A 26,954-nucleotide genomic window follows, 5' to 3' on the forward strand; every position below is an offset into this window, starting at 1 on the left:
AGAATAAATTGTCATTGTCGCCGAGTCTACAGTCTTTAAGCTTATTAAATAATGTATCGTAGTTCTTAATCCCAAATTGTATTACCTGTCTAAAGGGTTTTATAATGTTATATACATGTGTGGCTAAGGATGAAAATGCCGAGTTCCTGTAGGAAACAATAGGCCGAATAGGAAACCCAGTCTTGTGTAATTTTACCTGACCGAAAAGTGCAGGAATATTGTATGTCTTGGACTTCAATTCCTTTAACTGAACCATGGTAATGTAGTCGTTTTTTCGATACGTGGTTAACGTTTTATTGTATTGATTGACCAAATTGGTAAATTTGGTGCGGGTCTACTTCACGATAAGTGGAGGTATCTGACACAACTGAATCTAACTTATTAATATAATCATGTTTATCTAGTATTACCACTGTATCTCCTTTATCTGCCCTCTGTATAATAATGTCCTTATTTCCCCGAAGTTCTCGTAAAGCTGAACTGTCATGTGTATTAAATTTAGGAAGTCGCGTTTCTTTTATGTTATTCACTACTTGGTTAACTTGTTGAATAAATATATCTTTTTGTGGAACATTGCGAAGTCCAAATTCAATATCAATTACGCATTGTTTTTTAGGCAGTTTTCGAAGCGGTAAATTATAATTTAGTCCTTTGGATAAAAGCGAAATCTGGTCCTGTGATAGTGTTCACGAGGAAAGGTTTGTAACCTGTTGATATGTCGGTTCGTTGGATACTTGGTGAGGGGGTGTTCGTGAACTAGCTGACATATTCTGTGGTAACACGTTGTGTGTCTGTGGGGGGAATGTCACCCAACTCGTATGAACTTGGTCGCAATCCCGCGACAATGTGTTAGAATTCGCATGAACGTGTCTTGACCTATCCGATAATGTTTGCAACTTATTAACGTGTCTGTTTTTTATTTCTGAGGCCTGTGCTTCCCGTCGCAAATCTATGGAGGTCTTCAATACAGACCAATCGTTCGGATGTAGATAATTTTTTAATATATCGCGAAGCTTCCTAACCTGAGAAAGGTATTTTTGTTTATTCGAATATCGAGATTTTAAGGCAAGCTTGACGATATTACGCGATGTCGCCAGTGTTAGTTGTTTTATGCCTGAAATTTTTTGATTTAAATTCACCCTGGCAAACTTCGGAACGATGTTGTTTTGAAGGCAATATTTTAGAAAAGAAATATGGTAACTTTGGGCCGAGTACCTTAGTGTAGATTTAATGTAATTTTGTACCAAGCCATTCAAAAAATATCCCATAGTTGTGTGTATCGATTGTTTACTGCTGGAGAGACAGGAAGTGAATGAAATAGTCAATAAGAGTTTAAAAATTAATAACATAGTATGAATCAGAGCTGTACTACTCAATATGTTCTACGTTGATAATAATAATAATATTAATCAATTTCTTAATGCCTATAAATATTCAACGACGGAATCTGCTTTGGACTCAGAAATACAAATATTAACTAGCAGATTCTTAAACAGGGGTTATTCCATCACCACAATAAACCGAATTAGGGTACAGGCTAAGGATAGGATACAAAATACTGCACCAATCAACAATAGTAATATCAAAAAATACTTTATTTCTGTCCCATATGTTGAATAGTGGCACAAGCAGCTTAACAGATTCTTTAAAGATACCGAATTTAAAATTGTAGCTAGACCAATACGGAAGTTACACACTATATTGAACAATCGCTCGGTTCTTTCAGCGTTCGCAACACAAATTAATGATCTAGTATACAACATTTCTTGCGGTGATTGCGACTCGTCTTATCAGGGTTCGACCCGATTTTCTCTTAATATTCGTGTAGATCAACACGAAGCCTCAGTTCGTGCTTCTCGTTCAGCAGCGTCAGAATTAGCCTTTCATGCCATTAACGAAAAACATACTTTTTAATTTAACGAAGCCAAAATACTTAACGTTCAACGTAATTATACGCGACTATTAATTGCAGAAACCGGAGAAATTAAATTACACGAGAATTATGTTAATGTTCGGCGGCCATATTTGATCTCCGATGCGTGGACCTTTACGCGCATGCGTGAAGACATATAAACACTATTTAAGTTTCAGGTTTAACCCGATTCGGTAATTTTCATTCCTGTGATCACGACATACGGTCGAAAAGCGTTGGCAGCTTCAGGAAGGAAAATCGTTTTGAATATTTTCGTTAGATTCTTTTAATTGCGTTAATTTGATTTTTAATTGTTTTAAATTGATTTGAATTGTGTTAAATTGATTATTTAATTATTTATATTTTACTCTAATGTACCGGTAAGTTGCCGATTTTTTCGTTTTTTCCGTTTTAATTTCTGGAGGGGTATCATACGGAAGGGTTCTACGCACTATATTGAGGTAAACTCCTCTTATTATTTTACTACTGTAAAATTATACATTGTTACACTCGTGTAAATAAGTTAAAGCTTCACTTTTCCACTCTTTGATAAAAATTTGTTTTTTTTTTTCAAGAAATGTACGCAAAATTCGCGTGATTGTGTATTTTTAATGTTAGCTGCGATTAAGACGTGTTTCTTAATCGGTTGGGAATATGCCGAACTTTATCAAATGTCAAACTTGTATTCATTTTAGAATTTTAGAAATAAATAGACCACTCATTTTAAAGCGGGCTATCTTTACAGACAGGAACAAAGAAGAATTATCACAAGTCAACATGATCTTCACCATCTTAGTAATCAGATTTTCAGATGCCAGTAGAATAGGATCGCGAGAGCTGCGTATGTAGAATCTCCCTTTTTGTGTTCTACAACGAGACTACGTTCTAAACCTCATTTAACTGTAGCTTCGCCGCATGGTCTACTTGCGCGAGAAGAAACAGCCTCCGCAGATTCGTTTTGTGGATTTAGATAATACCGAAGTGCTATTGAAATCCATCTGGAAGGCGTGGATTTGGACTGAGTTGTCTTTCGGCCAAACAGGGAGGGGGAAGTTGGTGGCTTCGTCTAATCACGTCATTGCTATCCAACGACTTAACCGCCCTACAAGGCTGAACCTTACAAGGTTCAGCCTTTCACCGAAGATACAAAAAATGCAGTAATTTCTTTTACAAACAAACGGCAGCTTCTGGAAGAGACACTCATTGATAATGAAGTTTCGTAAAGACTTAGAATTGGCATGGGAAGACTAAGCGTTCCTTTTGTCATCGCGTTTCCGCTGCCAAGAAAAGACTTTGGGGCTTTGTAGATTATTAAAATATCAGAAGTGGTTGGGAGATGTTCCCTGCAAACATCGAGTTTCTTGTTGACAACAAATAACTAAAGCTCTAATCTGAAATAACGTCCTCTAATCGTCCTCGAACTTGTTCCCAGAACAGAAAGAAGACTGCGACCGGCGCAAAAATCTCAAAATGAACTGTGAGATTTTGATACTGGACTCATACCAGTTGCAAATAATTGATCCACCGATAACATAAGTTGTGAATCCTGAATTTGCTGGTCCTTCGGTAATAATCAAATGTCCGTAAATGAAAGGTAAGAATCATCAACTTTCAGTTTTTGTTACCCCACATCTTGCACACCGAATGGGGAAAGAACTTTGTTGCTCAATAAAGCAAGATGTACGCGCAAATTCCTGTATGAATAAGTAATAACGAGTCTTGCGCCGACCGGGCTAGCCGAGTGGGTAAAGTGCCTGCCTGACAACCCAAAGGTCGCGGGTTCGAATCCCGCCTCGGCCTTGGATCAGAGTAGAAAATGCAAAAAACTTTGGGAGGTGCATTATGGCCACAGAAGCCGATGCGCCAACAAATAACAAAAATAAAAAAAACAAGTCTTGGCTACAATCAAACGAAGTAAGATTGTTGATGCCAGCGTCGGGGGGGGGGGGGAGGATCGAGTGACTTGGACAGATGACTCTTTGCCGGCCGAAAGAACCGCATTCATCCTCTGAAATTACTCTCTCACTACGACCTGCCATCATAAGCAGTGCCCTTGCACATGCGCATCATTCCTTCTATTTATTTCAATTGTGACGCACCTTTCGCGACTACAGAGCACCCGGGAACTCGGTTGGAGAGAAAGAAAGAAAGAAAGCAGAAGCTACTGCACGTGAGGCTGCCGCCCTCCCGTTAGCAGCCTGTCGCTCGACTTTCGTCTTAATTCCGCTGCTCTTTGCGGTAGTGCCATCTAGCGTCCTGTTGGCACACGCTGTGCGGTGCCGAGTTTGTGTTCCTTACAGTTGTGTTCGCCGGGCCGAGCAAGACCGTGTACAGTTCACCTGGTGCGATGGCAGAACGCAGCCCCCACTCGCAGCGACAGCCCGTGTCTTCGGAGGACAGTTCGCACTGATTACCCTAGAGCCGCTCAACTCCCGGATAGAACGTAAACACCGACGACCGTTGTTCGCTACGGAAGAAGCCCCTCGTGCAGCACTCGCCCGTTCTCCAGCGGATCACCTGGCCATGGGGATTTTCCTCCGCCTGTGGTTTGTGACCTTCCTGACTACGACAGGTGAGTTCATCCTCGAGACAACTTCCTTTGGATTAAGTGGGGGAGGTAATGAAATCTTCTTTCTTTTAAAGACATCCGACGGCAACAGGTTATACGGCGGATGAAGGAGGGCCGCATCCTGCGTGCACCCCTTTTCTGTGACGCGTTCATTTCTACTTATTACGACCCACTCGAAGTGGTCCAACCTATTTTCGATTGCGGAGAGCCAATTTGGTCTCGAGATTGTGTGGCTGAAATGATGGGATACGTTTCATTGGACATTTGTTTCCTTCATAAAAATAAAAACTGGCTCGTCTTATCCGGCTGTGCTTCTTAACGCGTGTTTTAATGAAACTTTCCAACGACCCAGTTGCTACATTTCTCCATTTTTCACGATCTTCTTGCGCTAGATTCTAAACTAGATGTAAATTTAATTTTTCTCTCTCTCCGAACACCTTCAGAAAACTTTTGTGAGGTTACCTTGCAGCGGATATCTTCAAAAGTCTGTCGCCTTCTCTCATTTTTCGATTTATTACGAGGCTGTTAATATTGGTATTAATCGTAGAGTCCAAAGAAGCCACAGACTTTTGCTGCACTAGCGAGTAAAAATATAATAATAAATAACAAAAATAAATAATAAAAATTATCTAAAAATTATTAATAAAATAAAAAAATAAATATATAAAAAATAAAAACAAAATAAGCAACCGATGTGTTGCCCTTCTCATCTAGGTGTTTGTCTAACAGAGCTTTCAATTTCCGAAAGCCTCAACTGCCCCTGGAGGAACTTAGCAACAGCTGACTGAAAGAAAACTTCCTAAATCTCTAACCGGCAATCTCAATTTATAGCCTCTACTTCTAGAATCATTTCACATTGCCCCCCCCCCCCCCAAAGTTTTGTACAGTTCAATCAACTTTCTTCTAAGAAGCATGGTTTCTTATGTGTGAAGCTCAAAGATTTTCCTCATACGAGCATCCTTTAGCCGAAGTTGCCTGTCTTTGGGACACTTTCGAGAAGTTCGATATCTTTCCCTAGGCGTAGTCTCATACTAGAACACAGTGTTCCAAGTGCGGCCTTTAATTCTCTTCAAATCTACGATAAATCATCGATAGGACCCCATTGACTGCCCCTTGCCGCCTGTCTACACTGCTCGGATGTCCGACCGTATCGTAACTTTCAAATGGCTTTCTTCTTCTTCATCTACTGTCTTCAGTTCGACTTCGCCAAGTTTTTTTGGGTTTTGCATTTTGCTAAATTAAAACATAGCTGCCAGTTTTTCTGAGCAGCCTTTAGCCTATCCAAGTTATCCTGAAAATTTGGAGAGTAGAGTTAACATCGCGCTGATCATTACCACTCTTCAAATTTTGTCATCTGTAAATTTTGATTGACTTTTCATTTTGGGACAGGAATCGGGGATTTCTCACCTGCCAGGTCACTAGATACTTGAGTCCTTGACGAGTTTCCAGTTTTATTTGTCTTAGGAAAGCATCCGTTTCGTCATAGACTCGAATTCATCTGTTAAGCGGTCTCCTTGCCGAGTGGTCAGGCATTTGGGTAGACGGGCTTTAAGTGACCGGGGTTCAAACCCGTGACTGCTGAATACGGTGTTGTTTCTTGTGTTCTTTCGATCTTGTAAAATCCCGTGATCGTCCCAGAGTAATGCAACGATCGTTCCAGATAAACAGGAAATGAAATTTATTTTTTATTTAATGCACGCACCAATTTCAAATTTAGATCAGTACACTACTTAGGTCAGGAACAAAAACAAGAATCGTGAGTTGGGCTACAATGACCAACTAGATCGACTTTTGAATACATTCCGCAAGCTGAACAATCGATGACCTCATGATTCATACGAGAATCAGTCCTTTACATCTCAGTCGCGATATCTTCGGATGAAGTACTCGAAGTGGATCCTGTAAGAGTTAAACTAACAAAATATTACAGAATTAATATTGCGAAATTTAAAACAACGGGTTTTTTTTTGCTTTTTTTTCACATATTACAGTTTTTACCATAAACAGTATAACTTTGTGACATTAGTTTTAGAAAAGTTAAGAATTAAATTTACAAGATATTTAAGCGAATAACGGAAAACTAATTGTCTATTAATCGTTTATCCAATCTTCCTTCAATCGTCTCGAATACAGAAAGCCATAGAGCTAACTGCCCCACGTCCATTCTCTATGAATGCTACCTGCTATTGCCAACTGCCAATTTTACCGACTGTTGAAATATTGTAGGATATGCCTTAGAAACAATCGTTACACGACAAAGGGTTGTGTCACTTTGATTGTTCTATCTGTGGTTTCTGTGCTCGAGGTGATGATGTCAACAAAGGCGCCGGAATCTATCTTTTCAATCAGAAGTTTTGCGAGGGTGGAAATATACTAGGTAAGAATAATGAACCTCCAAGATGTCATACTCCTCCTTGTCTATAAGAGAGAGATCTAGAATGGCAAATGAATTCTCCTTCGGGTTCATCCTTCGCGGGTTCCAATAATTCAAGCCTGGGAATTTGTTCTGGTAGCATATGGGTGATAGAGACCAAATCTCAGAGACAGAAAGCATCTTCATATACTGTACTGGCTTATCACCGTGAAGTAGTGACAATCTATTAGCTCTTGGCGGTTGGTTCAGAAGGCACCATTTTCTGTTTGGTCTGTAAGCTGTTTTCATCCCAGGCCATCACGACGGCTTGGATCAAATTTCTCAATTTCTGATATCCGGACAGATTTACTAGTGAACCTTATGGTCTCTAGTCAGTCAATTATAGGTTTTATTTGTCCATTTAACCATCTCTGTGTGTCGAGAATCCTCCGAAGTGACAGGTAACGTCAAATTATCAGCGTTGAGCTCAAATTAAGATACATCGATTGAAACAGTTGCAAAATGGCGGAGAAGAGGACGGATTATAACACCTTGAAGTACACCTTTCCACATGAAGAGTCGTCTGGATTATTAATTGACTCAGCTGAAGTAGTCTTTCCAATATGACGATTAAAAAGTCCGATTCTTTGAAGCATTCATTCAAGATAAGAGCCGAAATTGGTGTTCTGTCCATTTCTGAATGGACGTTGAAGAAAATTATATCTGATTGGGATTTATTGTTTAGAACCGGTTCAATCCTAAAGAGGGTGTATCTGGAAGGTTTAATGTGTATCTCTGCAATAAAATTACAAGGCGAAATAATACTAAACAGTTTCTGTATGAAAATAAAAATTTTGCAGATATTCATAATGGAGATGGGGCGAAAACCTTTGGATAATTTGGGTGCATAATTTTAGAAATACATTTTATTTTTAAGGATACCGCTCTATTAGTTCTGCTACCGAATCTACGAGTAGATGTAATGTTTTTACACCGGCATCATCCCTTCTACGTAAATTAATATTGCTCATCAGAGAGCAATTTGCCCAACCTCAGCCCTTCGAGATGAGGCTACTTTTCAAACGTAATGACTTTCATCTAACACATTACCATTTTCTCACCCAAGAGAACCAGAAAGTAGATTTAGTACTTTGTAAGAAATAAATATAAGCGCAGTTTTCTTTAAAGGAAATTGCGCTTCCCTAAAAATACCCTTCAATAAACAACGCTTGAGTTACATCAGAAGGTTGCGGGAATTAAAAATCGATCCCAGGTTTATTTAAGTTAAAAAATGCTTTAGCAAAAAATTGCGTTGCTCTGGTGAAATATAAAAAAATTCTTTACGAGAAATATTTTAACAACAAATTAAAGATCAGAGACTTATTACTCGTTCTATTTCAGAGACTTATTACTCGTTCTAATGAGCTGTTGTGAACTCTTTTGTTGTTATTAAAGCCACTAGGATTCTTATTATAACTTCATTAACCGGAGATAATTAAATTTCAAATTCATTACGTAACGGACAGGAAAATCGAAAACAATGAATGTGCATTTTTATTTTGATGGATAACTCAAGGCTCAATTCCTGGAAGGAATTTTATTCCAAACTTAGAAGCGTAAGCGGATTACCATCCAGTTTAATGGAAAGAACTCCTTGACTTATTGTCTCCACACACCAATTTGAAGAAGTGCGAGCCTTAAGTGCTTTCTAACAGAAATGTGTTCTCACTTACGGCGGGCAAATAAAGATCTCTCTGTGGACTTATTGACGGATTAGTTGGTTAATAGCACGCGAGATAATCCCTCCAGTGGACTGATGGACGTATTGTTTGAGAAACATTCTCTCAAAAAGTATTCGGACATTAGTGATGTTGATGAAAATGGATTTTTCATAAAGAAATCGATCAGGTCCATATTTTTCCTGAATGATAGAAATGATTCTTCCAGGAAGACTTCCAAATAAATAATTTAAAAAACAACCAAACGGAATTTGGCTGTGTTCCTCCTTCAGTGAAGTCGCATCCCAGCAGTAGAAATGAGCCGAATTGACCTCAACCGATCCACTGCTTCAACTCGTTTGAAAGGTGTTGTACTGAGTGGAGACCAAGCATATTGGATGGGCAAGCCAATTATGAAAAGTAGGTTTAGGTGTGTGTTAAAGGTGTGTGCCAAAGCAACTAAGGCTATGAGGTATCAATATATTTTTTTCTCTAACTAGGTGTATTCTTCAGTTGGTTAGCTGTTTGCTGGACGAAAAACCCAAGTTTTCGGAGAAAAAAAGTCATGTAACCCTCTCCTGACCGACTAACTCAGCCAAATTGTGAAAAATCCCCATAAACTCAGGCTTCCCGTGGTCCGAGCCCGTGACTGCTAAATACGATTAACGATTGTATTTATGATTTACTGTAACCTCCTCTGACTTCCTGGTCAAAGCGGAGTAAAAATAAGAGCGGCTGACTGAAGCTGAGAAGTTTTTTAGTCTGCGCGGATACACAATGGTATTGTCACCGTCCTCCCCACACTGGGTGGAAAAGACCCGGGTTCGAATCCCGTCGATGACGCGAGGAACTTTAATGGGCTTTTTTCACTCAGTGGCTGAGTTAGTCGGTCCCAGGCGTAGATAACGAGGTTTTTCCTACAAGAAACTGGGGTTTTTCTGTGCATCAATGTCTGTGCATTAAAAGCACCAAAGAAACTCCTGCACCTAACCTTGACATTTGTCTTCTTTTAGTAAAAACATTTTTAGCAAAATTTTGCAAGTCGTTAGATCTTTCCCCCCTAAACAGACACACGTATTCATTGCCACTGGACAGTTCCGGAACTACTCTTTTTTAATTGCAGTCTAAATTGCTCGTAAATTAAACAGTCGTGCAAAATGTGATTCCATGATTCTTCACACGAACAGAAACAGTAAGGATCTATTGCCAGCCCAAAATAAAACAATTTAAAATTCAAGGAACCTTGTCTCCATTGCAGGAAAGAACCAAGCGTTAACCTTTTCATCTGTGGCGAATGATACCCTAGGTATAAATGACTTTGTTACTACACCAGTATTACGGGAATCCCATCTTTCTTGCCAGAGTTCTTGCATCCGATTCATAATGATTTTTCCCCTTATTTGGCTGAAATGCTACACTACAAGTAATCCCCATAAATTCCAATGTAACTTACGCAAAAAGTAACAAAGAGCGCAGTAAGCCACATATAAATCTGAAGGCAAGAACCCTGACAAAACTTGAATAGCATTCTAAATAGTGCTAAAATGATCCTCTGAATTGATAAGAGTTTCTGTTTAAATTCAACTGGAACAATACGTGAAAATCACACATTCGAACCATAAACTGTAATCGGTAGGAGGAGGGCCTTATAACATAAAACTAAGGCCTTCTTCCTAAGCCCCCAGTCAGTCCTTGCGATACGAATAATGGCAGAGAAAAATATTTTTGATCTTGTCGCTAATATGCTCCAGATGGGACATAAAGGTAAGCGTGTTGTCAATAATTAAACCCAGATGTTTAGTGTAAAGTGTATTCGTGGTCTGACGGCACCAGGGGTTCTCCCCATCTCCGCGAGACGTTTAGTCTGGGCCACCATGGGAATCGTGTGCCATCATTTGAAACAATAGGAGGTCTTCCAGTGTCTAATTTTCCTTTAAATAGCATCATCACCGTTTTCTTGTATGATATCTTTAATTTATGTTTAACGCTAAAGCTTCCGCCTCAGAAACGGCATGTTTTTTCAGCTGCTTACAGCCCACTGTGGTTAAGTTGTACAAAGGGTGGTATCGAAACGGTCAAACCACCTCCCGCCGACAGAACTGTAAAGCATGCATTACTCAAGGTGGATGTTCGTGTGAGCGAAGGGTACAGCACATTGTACGGGCTCAATGGCAGGTCACTGTGCGACAATTCACATCGCAATACAATATGAGCAATGCAAGAACAATACCCCGAATGACGACGCGCCGCACACTCAGACGTATGAGATTGCACAGCATTATTATTATTATTATTATTATTATTATTATTATTATTATTATTATTATGTCTAAGGTGGCACCTAGACTTCCGTCTATCTCCACCTGATAAAGTTGACTTTGTGCAGAACCTCTGCAAAATAGACCTGTATGGAAGGTCTCTTCGCCATCAGGGAGAAGCTGTCACCTGCACAGCCGCTCCCCGCTGGCGAATAGACCCTAATGGCCGCCCATATTCACTTGGTGCTGGGCCTGGTCTTCTATTTTACGTGCCTCATGCACAAAAATCCCGCACCCACCGGAAGTAGTGCTATACCGGTGGGTGCCAGCAATCCCGCTCCCAGGCTGCCCACACCTGAGAGCCAGCAAAAAAAAAAAAAAAATAAATAAATAAATAAATAAAATAAAATAAAAAATAAATAAAATACATATATACACACACATAATATAAACAAACTAAAAAAAAAAAACACAAATAATCAAAATGTATATAACCAAATCTTAATTAGTAATCATTAGATTATTCCAATGTCTTCTCCGTTGAAAAACAGTTACACAGAACTCTTGCAGTGCTTGAAATTTATCCTGATTAACAATAAGGTCACTTTCACAGCCTCTAACTAAATTACCAATCTTCACTTTTAGCCTTTCTCTAAGTTGAACATACAAACTACAATCATATAATAAATGACTCCAAGTCTCAGGTTGACCGCAAGTGCATAAAGGAGAGCTGACTAGACCAAAGTAATGTAGTTTAAAATTTAATGAGCCATGGCCAGTTAAAATAAACGATGTTACCATAGAAGGAAAAAACCATTTGTTGTTACTATCATAAGTAAATTTAACTGTTGGAATAAACAATCTAGTCACCTCCCCAGTTGCACTAAGATCCCATCTCTGTTGTCACATACCAATCAACTGTGTTAAAACATTTTTCTTAGCTTTAGCTATCTCTATAGTGACATCAAATGTAATATTCATGAAAGAAACCACTATGCCTTTTTTTAAGTAATAACAAAGGGCCCGATACACAATGTACAAGTTTAGAGGCAAATGCCCGGCCAAAACCTGCATAGCATTCGTTGAGACTGTTCTGCACAAATTAGAAATAACGTAAAGCATTGAGCGCTGAATCGATAACAATTTCTGTTTAAATTTAACGTTAGTAACTCTGAAGTACCACACTGATGCTCCATACGCAACTATGGGTAAGAAGACTGCCTCGTAGTATAAATTTAAAACTTTCCTTTTCAACCCCCAATCTGACCGTGTTAATCGAATTATTGCTGCACTAAATTTTTTAATTTTTTCGTGTAAGTAATTTAAATGTGGGAAAAACGATAATCTATCATCAATTCTTATACCTAGATATTTCACCTCAGATACTAGGGGAATCTGCCTCCCCTTAATTAAAGCTTTTGGCGGTCGCGCATAATTTAGTTTCCCCTTAAGAAGCATCATAACAGTTTTAGTTGTAGATATCAATAGTTTGTGCAGATCAGCCCACGACACTAGACTTTCTAATACCTGGGCCACTCTTATTTCAAGCACAGCCCTGGATTTACCAGTAATACATAAAACCAAATCATCTGCATAAGCAATCTTATGCAGATTTTCAATTGATTGTTCTAGCCATAAATTAAGTACTAAGTTCCAAAAAAGTGGGCCCAATACAGACCCCTGAGGACACCCTCTCGAAAGATTCCTATTAAACTGTAGATGCTTAGCTTTCAGTATAATTTTCCTACAATACAAATAACTCTGTATCGTCCTATACAATAAGTCTGGACATTGCATACCCCTTAATGCAGACAGAATACTCTCATGCCACACCATGTCAAAAGCTCCAGTAAAATCTATAAAGATGGCTAACACATACTTATCCTCTGCCTGGTTGGTGAAATTCATGAGATCATTAATGGCATCCTCCGTTGAATGCCCTCTCTTGAAACCATACTGATAAGGCAGGGTCAAACCATTTTTATCCATGACTTGGTTCAATCTTAAAAATAAAAATCTTTCAAAAACTTTGCCAAGATTGGCCAATAACGAAATTGGTCTATACCCTCTTGGGTCATTTGGTTTTTTACCCGGCTTAACTAACAGCTTGATCAAACCAACTTTCCAGATCCCAGGAAAGGTGCCTTGAAGTAAGCATTTATTATACAAGTTTAACAAGATGTTAGGATAAAGCTCAATCATTTTAAGAACAGCGATATTCTCTACTAAATCGATTCCTGGGGCTTTGGAAATGTTAATTTTCTTAGAAACGGCTCTCAATTCCTCTAAAGTAAGTAAGCTAATATCAACAGACCCAAGGTATGTTACATTAGAGTCCTTGATGCCTTCTTGCTCTGTTGTCTCCCCCCCTTCTTCCTCATGAGGAAACAACTCCGATGTTATTGCCTGCACTGTTGTAATCCAATCAGTTGTTTCCACTCCATTGACGATTACGGTATTCATTATCTCTCCAGGTCTTACTTTATTCATACTTAGTTTATAAATTAATCCCCAAGGATCTGTATTGCCCACACTAGTAACTAAATTTCTCCAAGCATTTAATTTACTCTCATAAATAGCCCTATAATAAATTTTCTTTTTATTCCTATAACATGCGTGATAAAATTGAGCCTCATTCAGCCCCCACCGCCTATACCTCTGATATGCCTTCCTACATAAAAATACTTCTTTCCTTAACCTGGATAATTCCGCATTCCACCAATTAACAACTCGCCTCTTAACTCGTTGTCTTCTTGAGGCACAACTGAGGGCTCTAAGCAATGAAGACTGAACGAAAGCAGCATACTCACAAGCATTTAAAAAATTCAAATTAACCATATTGTCTCCTGAAAAATCTAAAGCCACTGACCGTGCAAAACTAGACCAGTTAATCTTCTTATAAGTAAATCTAGTTAATTCAAAATTATCAAAATCTAAAGAAGTATTTAAATCAGCCAAATTAATATGAAAAACCAAAGATCTATGATCACTATTCGTATAGTCCGTTTTCACAAGCCAATGACAGATTCGTCTGGATAACCCCTGAGTAACTATAGTCAAATCAATATTCGACCTGCCATGAACATTATTAAAAGTATAAGGCTGACCTGATATATTGACTACACACAAATTATTCATTAAAATAAAGTCCTCCATTAAGCGACCTCTCTGATCAGTCATGCCGCTAAACCATAAGTTAGACTTTGCATTGGAATCCAATGCAATAATTAAATTACTACAACCAATTTCACTGAAAACAGTTTCCATATAATGGATAGAATTAACAATTTCGTGACTTGGAGGACAATAAAGAGATATTAAATTAAAAGTCAACCTAGGAGTACTAATGTTCACACATGTTGAGTTCTGACTACACAGCCCAGAGAGGACAGTTACCTGCAATAACTTATTAAAGACCACAATTGCTGTTTTAGGTTTCACATCAACTACACTTATAACTCTGGCATCAGCAGGAAAACCAACAATTTTATGTCCATGTGCAAAGGAACCAACATACGGCTCCTGCATACACAAAATGTCAACACTTTCTTGCACGGCCACCATTCTAATTTCATCAGTAACCGCACGACATCTTTGGGCATTGAGTTGAACCAACTTAAGCACACTACCTTCATCTTAGATTGCACAGCAGACGACCCAAGCGACACCCTCTCCTCGCCGCTTATTATCGTCGACAGAGTGTGTTGTGGTGTATTTTCTGTGGTGTCAACAACTCGCTGGTTGGACAGCAGAGGACTGGAAGCGCGTATGCTGGTCGGATGAGTCCAAATACTTGGTGTAACACGCCGACAGAGTCTTCGTATGTTGCGCAAGCAACACGAGACTGTGGACCCATCGTGCATGGTGCCACTATCCAGGCAGATGGCTGTGGTTGCATAATATGGGGCGTCTTTTGTTGGTAATAACTGCGATCCCTGGTGCGCGTAGAGTAACGTTTCACTGGTGAGATCTCCTGGAAGCTCTAAGGAGACCATGGAACCTTTGGTATATTTTTCAAGGATAGAAACGGGATCTTTCATGACGTTGATGCGCCGTATCGTTGGGCTCGCACTGTGCATAAGTTTTTCGAGGAAAAACTCGCTCATCTTGATTGGCCTCCAAATTCGCCTCAGTTCAATCCAATTGAACACCTGTGGGATGTTTTAGAAAGGGGAAATGAGGCGCATGGACAGGCAACTATCGTCTATTTCGACATCTGTTTTGTGGAAAACAAAATCTGGCGTCTGTAGGGATCGGCAGCATGGCTGCAGATCCCTACAGACGCCTTCAGACATCTAGTGGAGTCAATCAATGGCTAGGCGAATAGCGCCGGTTATCCGTGCAACGGTGGCCTAACACGGTATTAGGTAGGTGGTCATCATTCTGCGATCACTCAGTGTATATGACTGTTGGGTGAATGAGAATGTCAATTTATTGTCTAAATGTGCACTCTGAATATATATTTAAAAAAAAAAAGAAAGAAATTATTTCAACTTAAATTCGGCAGAGGTTAAAAGGTGTTTCAAAAGTGACGCGAATGGAAGGTCATGGTGTAAACTACGCGATGACCGAAAGAATGCTTTGTATTATATCTATAAAAAGGGAAGAAGAAAGAAAGAAAAGACGTGTACGCGGGTATAGAATTAATAGTATTGTTTATATTTAAAGGAGGACAGGGTCCTGTCTGGATGAATGAAACAAGATGTGAGAGGAAGTTATTGTTAGCGTAAAACTATTGTTTCTTCCCTGAATATATGTGGAGTGTTTCTCGTGATAGGCGCCCCCCCTCCCCAATTTCACTATTGCAGAGGGGAAACCAACTTAGGAAATCCCCCTGTTGCTGACGCCACGCTGTCCGCCTTGTTCGATCGCAGCACGGCGTGGGATTTGCTGACACTCGCAGCAGCTGGGCCGGCCACCGTGGGATTTAAATGATGTACCGATAACCACAGCGTTTGGTGAGGGCTGTGGTGTGGGGAGATATCTCGGGAGGATCGCTTCCTTCCGAACACCACAAACGGCGAAACAGCCACTTTACCACCTCTGCGTCTTCTCACGACGCGTTGTCGGCTGCTGAGACTCGTAAGTGACACGGCGCTACAACACGGAACGAACCCGGTGCCGAAAGCACGAAACGAGATTTCCCAGCATTGCGCGAAAGAGTTGCGAAGATTGGTGGACAGTATCCTTGCACCACTCGCGATTATAAACGCGAAGGACGAATGCGGCCCCGATAATCCGAGGCTACTGTTTGTCGCACGATTAACTGCTGGACGCACAACACGCGGCGAAACCCGGCCAAGCAAACATCGACGAGACATCGACATGACGCTAATCCGCCAGTGTGTTCGCAATTCCGTGCAAGTTATCCGGAGCGAGGAGTTACCACGCGGGGTAAGGGACTCGACACACGCCTCTCGTAATTAACCCGTCTTCGAGGTGCGAGTGAGGCAGCGATCGCTCCACGCAACTCGTAATTTATTGCGAACCAGTTGACGGAGCACTCTACGAGTGTCCCCCGAAATGACTCATGACAAACCAGTCGAAAGAGCCGCAAAATATGCAAAACGACAAAATTTCACGGATTTTAATTTTTCGAAATTTCTACAAAAATAATGTCGAGTAGTTTGAAACGATTACTTTCACGTAATTCTCCGCCGCGACCCCAGGGTTCATTTACTGCTCGCTTTTATCGACATGACACCGTACACCCGAGTCACATACATGTCCGTAGCACTCTTTTACTCTTAACTTATTCGCATTTCCACGAGTTCTCACTTAAACGATTCTGCATCTACATTCACACATGAGGAAGTCTGTAGGGAAGTGGGTGGGGGGGGACACAAGCTTATCAAATTGAAACAGGGTGTGCTTAACGATTTTGTAATAACTGAGAGCAAAGTGGAGGAGAAATTGTTGAAGATAAACATAAGAAAGGCACCCGGGGTGGATGGGATCTATCCAGTTATATTAAAGGAGGCGGCAAAGGAAGTAAGCAAACCCTTAGCCATAATTATGAGAGCTTCCTTGGACTCAGGGAAGGTACCCACAGACTGGAGATGTGCAAATGTCACCCCAATTCACAAAGGAGGCAGCAAAGGAAGTAAGCAAACCCTTAGCCATAATTATGAGAGCTTCCTTGGACTCAGGGGAGAACCCCACAGACTGGAGATGTGCAAATGTATCCCCAATTCACAAAGGGGGATCGAAGGGTGACACGAGTAATTACAGACCAGTTAGTTTAACTTCTGTTCCTGGTAAAATAATGGAGTCGCTGGTTAAAGATGCATTGCAGGATCATCTAAACAAGACTGCAGCAATAATTCAGACACAGCATGGGTTTGTTAAGGGAAAGTCTTGTCTGACAAATTTGATAGGATATTATGATGTGGTTACAAAGGAACAGGATGCAAAAAATAATTTTGATATCATATATTTGGATTTCAAGAAAGCTTTTGACAGTGTTGCGCATGGAAGACTACTGTACAAATTGGAGCAGAATGGTATTAAGGGAAAGTTGCTGCTTCACTACGAGAAGACAGCAAGTGGTGATCAATGGGCACTGCTGTTCGTAGTCTAATGTTATTAGTGAAGTTCCCAGGGTTCGGTGTTGGGCACATTGTTGTTTTGTACATTTATCAACGATATTGTTGAAGGTATATCAGGCTTAATGTCCAAATTTGCAGATGATGAAAAGGTTGACAGGTTGGTTAATGACAGTATGCTGCTGCAACAGGATATGGAAAAGTTGGACAGATGGGCTGAGAAGTGGCAACTGAAGTTTAACATCGACAAATGCAAAGTACTGCATATGGGTAGAAATGATCCCAGAGTAACGTACCAACTGTGCAGTACTACGCTCAGGGTAGTGGAGAATGAAAGGGACCTGGGGGTAATTGTGCAGGAAGATATGAAGATTTCTGAACAATGCAGACAAGTGGCAAGAGTAACTCATATTGTCTTGTCAACGATATACAGGAATTTTTCTAGCAGGAATAAGGAGGTGATTGTTCCCTTGTATAAGGCAATGGTCAGGCCACACCTTGAGTACTGTGTACAGGTCTGGAGGCCTCATTTCAAGAAGGATGTAGAGCTGTTGGAACGAGTACAGAGAAGGGCAACAAGCTTGCTATTTCGCATCACATGCCTCTACTACTACTACAATCATCCTGCTGTAGTAGGATGATTGTAGTAGTAGAGGCATGTGTTGCGTCTGGGGAACAAAACCTTACCTGAGTTGGACTTTGAATAATTTTCAAAATCAAAAACGCTTCACTTGGCATATAATAGAACTCTGGACTAAGCGGGATTTTACTGAAATTTGAATAAACCGGGAGAATCTCTGTCTTGTACACAATTCTCTTTTTTTTTTTTTTTTATGTGAACCCCAAACACGAGAGGTATTTGGACCTATAGTACTTAGTACCGTGCTTGGGTTTGAGGTTAAGAAGACGAAAGAAGATATTTGTTGACATTGGACTTGATCTTCTGTAGATTGTAATTTTCAGGAAATACGTATGAAGGAAGGTTGTTCCAGAAAACGGCAGTTGAACGAATAAATGAGGAAGATGAAAAGTTGGTTCTGTGGGTTTGAAGTTGGACAGTAAATGGATGTTGGCTAGTGGCGGCACGTGTTCGGACTGTTTTGAAAGAGAGAGAGCAGGAATTATAGAAGCCAATTCAGAAGAACAGTGTCCATGGAAGTATCTGTAGAAGAGGCATGCAGCAGAAACAGTGGGTCTATGAGACAGAGAGTGGAGAGACTCTGTTAGAGATGAATCATTAATTAACCTAACTGCCCTCTTCTGAATGGAATCAAGAAGCCGGAGAGAGGTTTTGGGGGCACCACCCCAGATATGGGCACAATATTCCATGGCAGGGCGAATTTGCGATTTATACAGAGTGAGCAGCTGTTTGGAAGAAAAGTAATGCCGAGAGCGAAAGAGAAAACCAAGTTTTTTAGATGCAGAGGAAGCAATATTTGTAATGTGCTTGTGCCAAGAGAGATTAGAAGTCAGGGTAATCCCCAAAAGAGATATATCATTTTGCCTAGAAATCGGAGTGTCACTAAAGATAAGCATAGGAGTAGAAGAATCCTTTTTGCGAGATATAAGACAAGACTGAGTTTTAGAAGGGTTGAAATCAACTAAGTTGTCTTTGCCCCACTGGAGAATTACCTGAAGATCGGCATTTAAGGAATTGGTAGCAGATTTTCGAGAAGTTGAAGCTGATTGAGCAGGACAAGGTTTCTCAAAATGGAAAGTGGTATGCAATGTGCTATCATCGGCAAAACTATAGATAGGATTTCCAGTCAATGGAAGAAGGTCATTGATATACAAGAGGAAAAGAGTGGGGGAAAGAACTGAACCTTGGGGGACACCGGCATTAGTAGAGAAGTTAGAAGACAGAGAGCCATCTACTATCACCCTCAGTGAGCGATCAGAGAGAAAACTGGATAACCAATTACTAAAAACAGTTGGCAAACCATAAGATGGAAGCTTGTTTAGAAGACCTTTATGCCAAACACGATCAAAAGCCTTTGAGATGTCAAGAGCAACTACTTGTGTTTCACCGAACCTTTCCATTGAATTAGTCCATAAATGGGTAACATAAGCCAGAATATCTCCAGTGGATCGACACTGACGGAATCCATACTGGTGATCGTTGATCAGACGGAAGGTTTCTAGGTAGTTTAAGAGTTGGCGGTTAATTGATTTCTCCATTACTTTAGAAAGAGTAGAAGTAATTGCAATGGGACGATAATTGGATGGGAGGGATTTGTCACCCTTTTTAGGAACTGGCTGGATATGAGCAATTCCAAGCAGAAGGAAAAACACCTTTGGAATAAGAAAGTGAAAAAAGGCGGCAAAGAATAGGAGTAAGTTCAGGAGCACAGGTTTTGAGAACAAGTGGAGAAATACCATCAGGACCTGGAGCTTTCTTAGCATCAAGATTCATCAAAATCCTTCTGATATCCTTTTTGGCGGAAGACCACAGGAGGCATTGAATGGAGCGTGTTGGGAATGGTGGGAGGTGTTTTACCAAGATCATTAATACATGAGCTGGAAGAAAAATGGGATGCTAGAAGGTCAGCTTTATCCTTGGCTGAAGTGGCAACAGAACCATCTGGTTTGGACAGAGGTGGGAGTAAAGATGGGCAAAAGGTGCGGCCAATAGCTTTGGCAAGAGACCAGAATGCTCGGCTACCATTAGGGCAAGAAGCAAGTTTTCTACTCTTAGCCTGTTCAAACTCTAGTTTGGACTGGTTAATAACTGCTTTACAACTGTTGCGAGCTTTGGTGTAGGCAGAAAATGAAACTGAAGAATTAGAAACAAGCCAATTACGATATGCAACATTCTTCTCTTGGACAGCCTTAACACATTTATTGGAAAACTAAGGTTTAGATAAAGGACGAGATTTTAAAGTGGAGTGTGGGATAAAGGGTTCCATTCCTGCAAGAATAATTTCACTGACACGATCTGAGCAAACGCTGACATCAGAAGTTTTGAAACAGTAATCCGACCAAGGAAAAGAAGAAAAGAAGTCTCGCAGGTCATCCCATTTTGCATTCTTGTAATGCCAAACAACACGTGGTTGGGAATAGCCATGAGATAAAGGTTCCATTGGAGAAGAGACAATCACCAAGTTGTGATCTGAAGTGCGTAAAGGACCTCTCACTTCGACCGTGTACTTAGAAGGGTTGTTTGTGAGAAAAAGATCAAGCGTATTGGCTGTATGATTAGGATTGTCCGGTATTCTTGTAGGTAAATGAACAATCTGTGCTAGGTCATTAGTAATTGCAAAAGCCTCAGCATCTCGACCAGCTGGGTCGGTGTGACTAGAAAACGGAAGCCAGCTGGAGTTGTGAACATTAAAATCACCAAGGAAAATTACTTCGCTGTTAGGAAAGTTGGACTGGAGAAAGTCAAGTTGCAAAGAGAGGAAGTCAAAGAGCGCCAAGTGATTAGTGGAGTTGGGAGAACGGTAGAGACAACAGATGAATTTGACACAATGAGGTAGAGAGATTTTAAGCCAGAGAAGATCAAAGAGAGGAGATTCCAAATTGCCAAGTCTCTGACAAGGATTACCAGAACGGACATATGCGCAAGTATCTCCTTTGAGGCGAAAGGAATCATACAGCGAATAATTTGGGCATCTGAGATGAGCAGTAGATGAATCAACCGATAACTGAGATTCTGTGAGAAAAAGTACATGGGGTTTGGCAGACTGCAAGTGGAAATGGACATCGTTGAGATTAGAATTGAGACCACGTATATTTGTGAAATGAATTAGGAAGTCCTTGGGAGGTTTAGATCTTTTCGCAGATAAGCTTGCTCTATTAGTTTGACAATTCATGGTGTATTCAATAGTAAGGAAAAGTAGGTGGGACATGCTGTATGAAGTAATGAAATTTTTGGATATGGCGTACATGTGGTAAGAATATACCCAGATCCTTGACATAACGTGGCCTCGACAATGCTCCCCGCATACACACTACTCGGACTCCCTCCAGTCACTATCTGGCAGAGTAGAGGCAGCAAGATTATACACTAGCTGATCCGGAAGCTTCCTAGAGAGTTACCAATAGGTTCAGTCCGGTGTACTAACTAGCGGCCGGCCTGCGAACACCGTTTTAGAGCTGTACCCTCGAAATGTAAGGAATATTGGATCTCGCCACGACGTTCATCATAACCTCAATAGTCATCAATCATACTGCATGATGTTTATTTAATATTCGACGACATCGCGTACTAATTGAATTAAATATACACAGCAACCACTGCCTTTTAAAATATTCGTCATTCAGTTTTCAGAGGTGGAGTGTTCCTTGGAACGAATACTAAAAATAAAAATAAAATAAAATAAAACAAATAAATAAAATAATCCCACCTCTGTTTAAAAAAGGGAATTGCCTGAATCCTGAGGACTATCGCCCAATCTGTAAATGCTTTGTACAAGATTAATGAGCACAGTATATTCGCAAACCGGAATTTACCAATCCCGAGAAGGCGTAGGGGTTTAGCGAGTCATAGTCCGCCACCATTGTTATACGTAAATCTGGAATATTTAAAAATAAGTCACGGAATACACCCACAGTTCTGCAGCAGTGCGGAAAACCCATAAACGATGCCAGTTTGTACGATCATCTTCGAACAAAAGTCAGTGAGGGCGCAGTGAATCGAGGAAATTTTACACAAACGCAAGAGAAATCATGTCTTTCGGAAGAAGGGCAAAATGTCAAGGTCACTGGCCTTTTTACGTGGGGATACAGTGAACAAGCAAAACGAGGGAATGTGGGGCACAGAAACGTCGTGGGAAATTTTGGAATGCCAGCACGACAGAAGATAACTGTCTTTTGAGTACGGACCTTTCTTCTTTTGAGACACCTCGATGTCACAGGCATCGTGTACCTGAACGTGTTACAGAATATCCCTATGCCTCATTTGCCGGATAATAATGTTTTGGCGTCTTGATTTTTGAACAAGACAAAGCTCTGCCTCAAAGAAGTTTGTGCATTTCTGAACAACACGGCGTTTTCAGTGAAGTGGACTGGAGGAAGAAGAAGACGACCGATTTTGTAACCATCCCACGATCTTCTGAACTGGCTCCTTTAGATCTTACTGTCTGGGGATTCGTGAAAGACCAGGTGTATGTTCCATCTAGGAATCATTATGGAACTTTCTATGGGCGGCATTGATAGGGATACGTTGTGCCTAATATGAGAGGAACTGGTAGGTGGGAACATGTGAAGAGTAACTAAGGGTACCCATATCCAACAGCTCTTATTAAAACTTGCAGATATCCGCTATCGCCTGGACGCCGTTTCAAGTTTGTGTCACGTACGTGGATACCATGCGTATAATAAATTAACCGAGTTAAAAAATATCTTCTGTGAAAGGCGTCATAGGTTGATGTCAGGTAGATCAGGTACTACAAAATTAATCTTAAATTAAAAAAAAACAATCGGAACGTTAATTTGAAACCGGATCTAATCTGATGTATATTGATTTATCAGCTTTTTTATTCTGTCCATATTTTTGGACGGAATAAAATTAATCAGTTCAATGAACCAACTTGTATCCACCCCATGTGTTTTATGTCTATAAATTTTCCTGTTTCGGCGGACGAAAACCTGGAATTTCGGGAGAAAAAACCTTCCTTTCCTAAACTGAGACTGAGTAACTGAGTCTTAGAGTAAAACACCCATAAGAGTTCCTCGTGTCGTTGATGGTGTCACAGAATCCCGTTAACGACGGGATTCTGTGGGGAATTATTTTCTATAATTTATTTATTCGTTTTTCCGCTGTTTTTAAACAGGTAACAAGAAAACTAAGGCCATGAGGCGTCAATATATCGCGCATTTAAATTGCGTTAGGTTTTCTGTTAGGTTTTCTTGTTTTGTGGTCTGAAATCGGAGCATCCCGTAGAAATATCTACGCAGTTTGGAAATGAAACTAATTGCGGAGAGGATCTTCCCCATTCAGAGAGAGAGAGAGAGGGAGAGAGAGAGAGAGAGAGGGAGAGGGAGAGAGAGAGAGAGAGAGAATCTTTAATGCCCTTCACGGCCAAAAACCCAGGGGTTTCATTGAGCCACAATGGGGGAAAGGGCCGTAACAGTTTCTCGCCGAACAGAGGCCGTAGCCACCGTGCCAGCGGCGAAGTTATGAGGAAGAAAACGAAAGCAAATTCTGCGCAGATTTCAAGTGTCCATTTCATAGATGGGTCACACGAATACAAATGGCACAACATTCCGTGATGGGCGTTCCTTCGGCTAACAGTGTCTGACTTTGTCACGTCTCGAGCTCGACGTCAGCGGGAGACCATGCTGACGAAAGCGAATTCACTTTCTCGGCGGATCAAAATCGGAAGTAATTAACACTTCGCCCGAGTAATTTTGCGCACGTTGTACGGTCCGTGGAATGCCTTCGATGGATGGAAGATGCGACGCCAGTTTGACCTCCGCAGAGGGCATCGCGCGCATATTTTTCACTAACGAGAGGAACGAGGACAGACGTGCCAGCAGCTGCGGCCATCCGTGTGAAAAGGCCAAACAGAGCATTTGCAGAACCCCAACCGAACTTCATAAATCAAATTCCGAGTGACATCGCGCGAGTGCCGCCATTACGGCCACAACTGCTGAGGTTTCTTTTGAGGCGAAGTTAGTAAACGACGTCAAAACATTTCGTAAGAAACCGTGGCCCCGAGACTGTTGCTTGAATTCATCTGGTGCGAGCAAATTAGTCTGAAACAAGTATGTAGAAAAGCTACCAGCACAAAGAGGATAAAGGCAACCGAGGTCAGGAGTCTCCGCATGCATACTTTCCGTGGTCACCATTTCTTAAGTTGGGATGAAAATCTCTGTCATTATTCTGCACTGAGAACAACCAACTCAATTCTTCTGTACGAGTTCTTCGCATCGTCGATGATATCTCAATCCAGACCCTTGAGACTGGATGGTAAGTGATCAGACAGTGGGGGATGCAGATAGAGACTTCAACTCCCTTTTGCCCCTTATTTGTTTTGTTATTTCTGTACACCTTAAAGTTCATAGTTTGAGGAAAGAAATGTTTCTCGGACCGAAAATGTACTTCAGAATGAAAGAACAAAAACCAATATGTTCAAAATTAGTTAAAATTTTCTTTTACTTATTTCCGGTTCCGACATCCACTTCATTTCGACAATCCTCTTCTTATATTGCGACCCATTCCATTTTTTCCATTTATTTGTACACACAATTCTTTACATTTTATATACAAGAACTTACAGAGAAGATATATATACATTAGCATTATCATTCTCATTATACCTATATATGAACACGTGTGTGTGTGTGTGTGTTTTACCTGTATCAAGGGTGGCTCCTAGGCCTTAGCTCATCTCCACCTTGCACGTCTGTGGTGGTGCAGAAACTCAGCAAGCTTTTTATCGCTTGTGTATGTCCACCTTGCCACCAGGGAGCAGCCAACACCCAGACTGCCGCTGCCTGCCCCCAGGCACAAGCAGCCAAGCCTGGGTCTACTATTACCTTTAGTGCCATGGGCACAAATCCCACACCGCTTGTTTGCTTATTTATTTTAAAATTGGCATCTGTTTATATCCACAAACGGATCTAGATGTAATTTGTTCAGGTTAATTCGACCGCCCATCAGGGTGGGGGTTATTTTTACCATAATTAGTACGGAACTTTGCGCTCTGGTGGTAGCACATTTGGTAGGATCGCCGTCCTCCCCGCACCGACTGAGAAAGACCTGAGTTCGAATTCTGTCGATGATGTCAGTAATTTTTATGGCCCTTTTTCGGAAGATGGCTAAGTCATCGGTCGCAGGCGAGGGTAGCGTGGTTTTTTCTCCCGTGTTTTTGTTCCAATAAACAGAAAATCGACTTCAGAACACACAATTCAGAGATAATATACACCGAGCAATATGGCCTCAGTCGCTGATGCTTCTAAAACTCCACTACAACAACAACAAAAACGGAATTTTTCTAAGAATAACGAGGGAACCCTTAAGGGAACCACATAAACACATCGCATAAACAACTCGTCGATGGAGCAAATATTTCAATCAACATCGTTCGTTGTAGGCACAACGAATGGGTAAACCGAAGATACGAATAAATGTCGTACTAACGCGGCGTTTTTAAATCGGATTGCGAATCTGCGTAAAATTTAAGCATAAACGAAAATATTTATACAATTTAATGCAAAACAGTGAAACATAAAACGCGATTGCAGATACAGAGAATAATACAAAATAACATTTTTGACAGCGCATGTGCTGTTTTTAAAAGTCATCTGCTGAGAGATCGTTCAATTTCGAGAAATATCGGAATTCTGGTGATTTTTCAGTTCAAGTGGTGACAAATTTAAAATGTAGTGTCACCTTCCAGCGAAGTCCAAGAATTGTTTTTAGAAGGAAGTTCGCCCTCGGGAGATCTTCACCTTGAAAACATTGACCTTGAATCAGATCCATATTGTTATTGTAAAGAAAGGGAATCTTGAAAACGTGTCTTGTATGACTGCCTGATCTGTGAGGAGTTTAGAGAATAATTGAGAAATGGTGTTCCAGAATTGATGGAGGGTAATGAAAAGGTCTCGGTTGATAATTGCAGAAGCGTTTTGGCCCTATAAGATTTTCCAGTTAAAATTTTCCTGAAACGAAGACAATTCGCTTATTTGCTTCATATAACCGAGGTCAAATAGACTTGTAAGATGCAATCTTACAAATATGGAGTTTTAGGGGTTATGGGAAAATTTTTGTAATTTGGAAATAATTTAATCTTTGATATGGAAAGGAATTTTGCTATTTAAGAGAAGCATACATGGGAAGAACACTAGATTTAGAAAATGAGCGAATACAGATGTGCAAAGCGAATAGCAGTAAAATGGAAGAGAAAGTAACATATAAATGTAGATCCGCGAGGGAAAAAGGGGTGAACTGACAGTAAACAAAGAACAGCCACCCATACTAGGGAAGGAGTGGTCATTAGTGAACGAGTGGAAAAGGGTTACTGGAGACAGAACAATGGGTCGGTGAAATGCAGGTGATTAAGAACGTTTGATCTATGCGGCAGCTGGACATAAGTCCCGATGGGCTAGCGTTCGGGTCGAAAAAATCCAGGTCACTGTAGCGGTTTTTTGGTAAGTTGTCAACAATTTCGCAAATGGGAAAAGACTAAAATGGCTATCCTGGGAGACGGCGGACGGATTGTGCATGAAAGCAGACACGAAAGGATTGCGCTACCCTCAGAACTAAACGAGGAAATTACGGAACAAGGCTTGGTTTGCACACGGGACAAAATAATTATGGTAAATTCTTTAACGAATAGAAAAGTTGGACGGTTAGGTGAATTCCTGGGATTTGCAGGGAGGATGGGGAAGGAGGTTCAAACGGTGGAGAAAAAGTTGGGATTGTCAGGGTGAAGAGAGACAGTGTGAGAAAGGAGAGAAGTGGCAAGAGTAAGAGGGAGTGTGGCTAAAGTGGTGATGGCAGAGACAGAGTGAGAGAAGTAAATCGGGCAGTGCAGAAATGTAGGGAGTGCAAAAAGGGCCCCTAGACAGTAAGGAGGAAAATAGTTAAGAGTAGAAAGGGAAGGCTAAGGGATGATAAGAAAAAGGTTATGAAAGACAGTTAAGTGAACCAG

The 26,954-nt window shown here is 40.7% G+C and overlaps 1 protein-coding gene across 1 annotated transcript in view; it reads left to right on the forward strand.

The window, feature by feature from the left end:
* Positions 1-4,235: 4,235 nt before the first annotated feature.
* Positions 4,236-26,954, forward strand: part of LOC150089092 (uncharacterized) — a 177,200-nt gene continuing 154,481 nt past the window's right edge. The window contains exon 1 of the mRNA XM_090371056.1: positions 4,236-4,484. Within this exon, the coding sequence (XP_090227182.1) occupies positions 4,436-4,484 (49 nt within the window). The 5' untranslated portion in view covers positions 4,236-4,435. The remainder of the gene's footprint in view (positions 4,485-26,954) is intronic.

Source organism: Mastigoproctus giganteus, chromosome 3 (assembly GCF_048544385.1).
Source record: "Mastigoproctus giganteus isolate SK-2022 chromosome 3, ASM4854438v1, whole genome shotgun sequence".
Taxonomy (NCBI): domain Eukaryota; kingdom Metazoa; phylum Arthropoda; class Arachnida; order Uropygi; family Thelyphonidae; genus Mastigoproctus; species Mastigoproctus giganteus.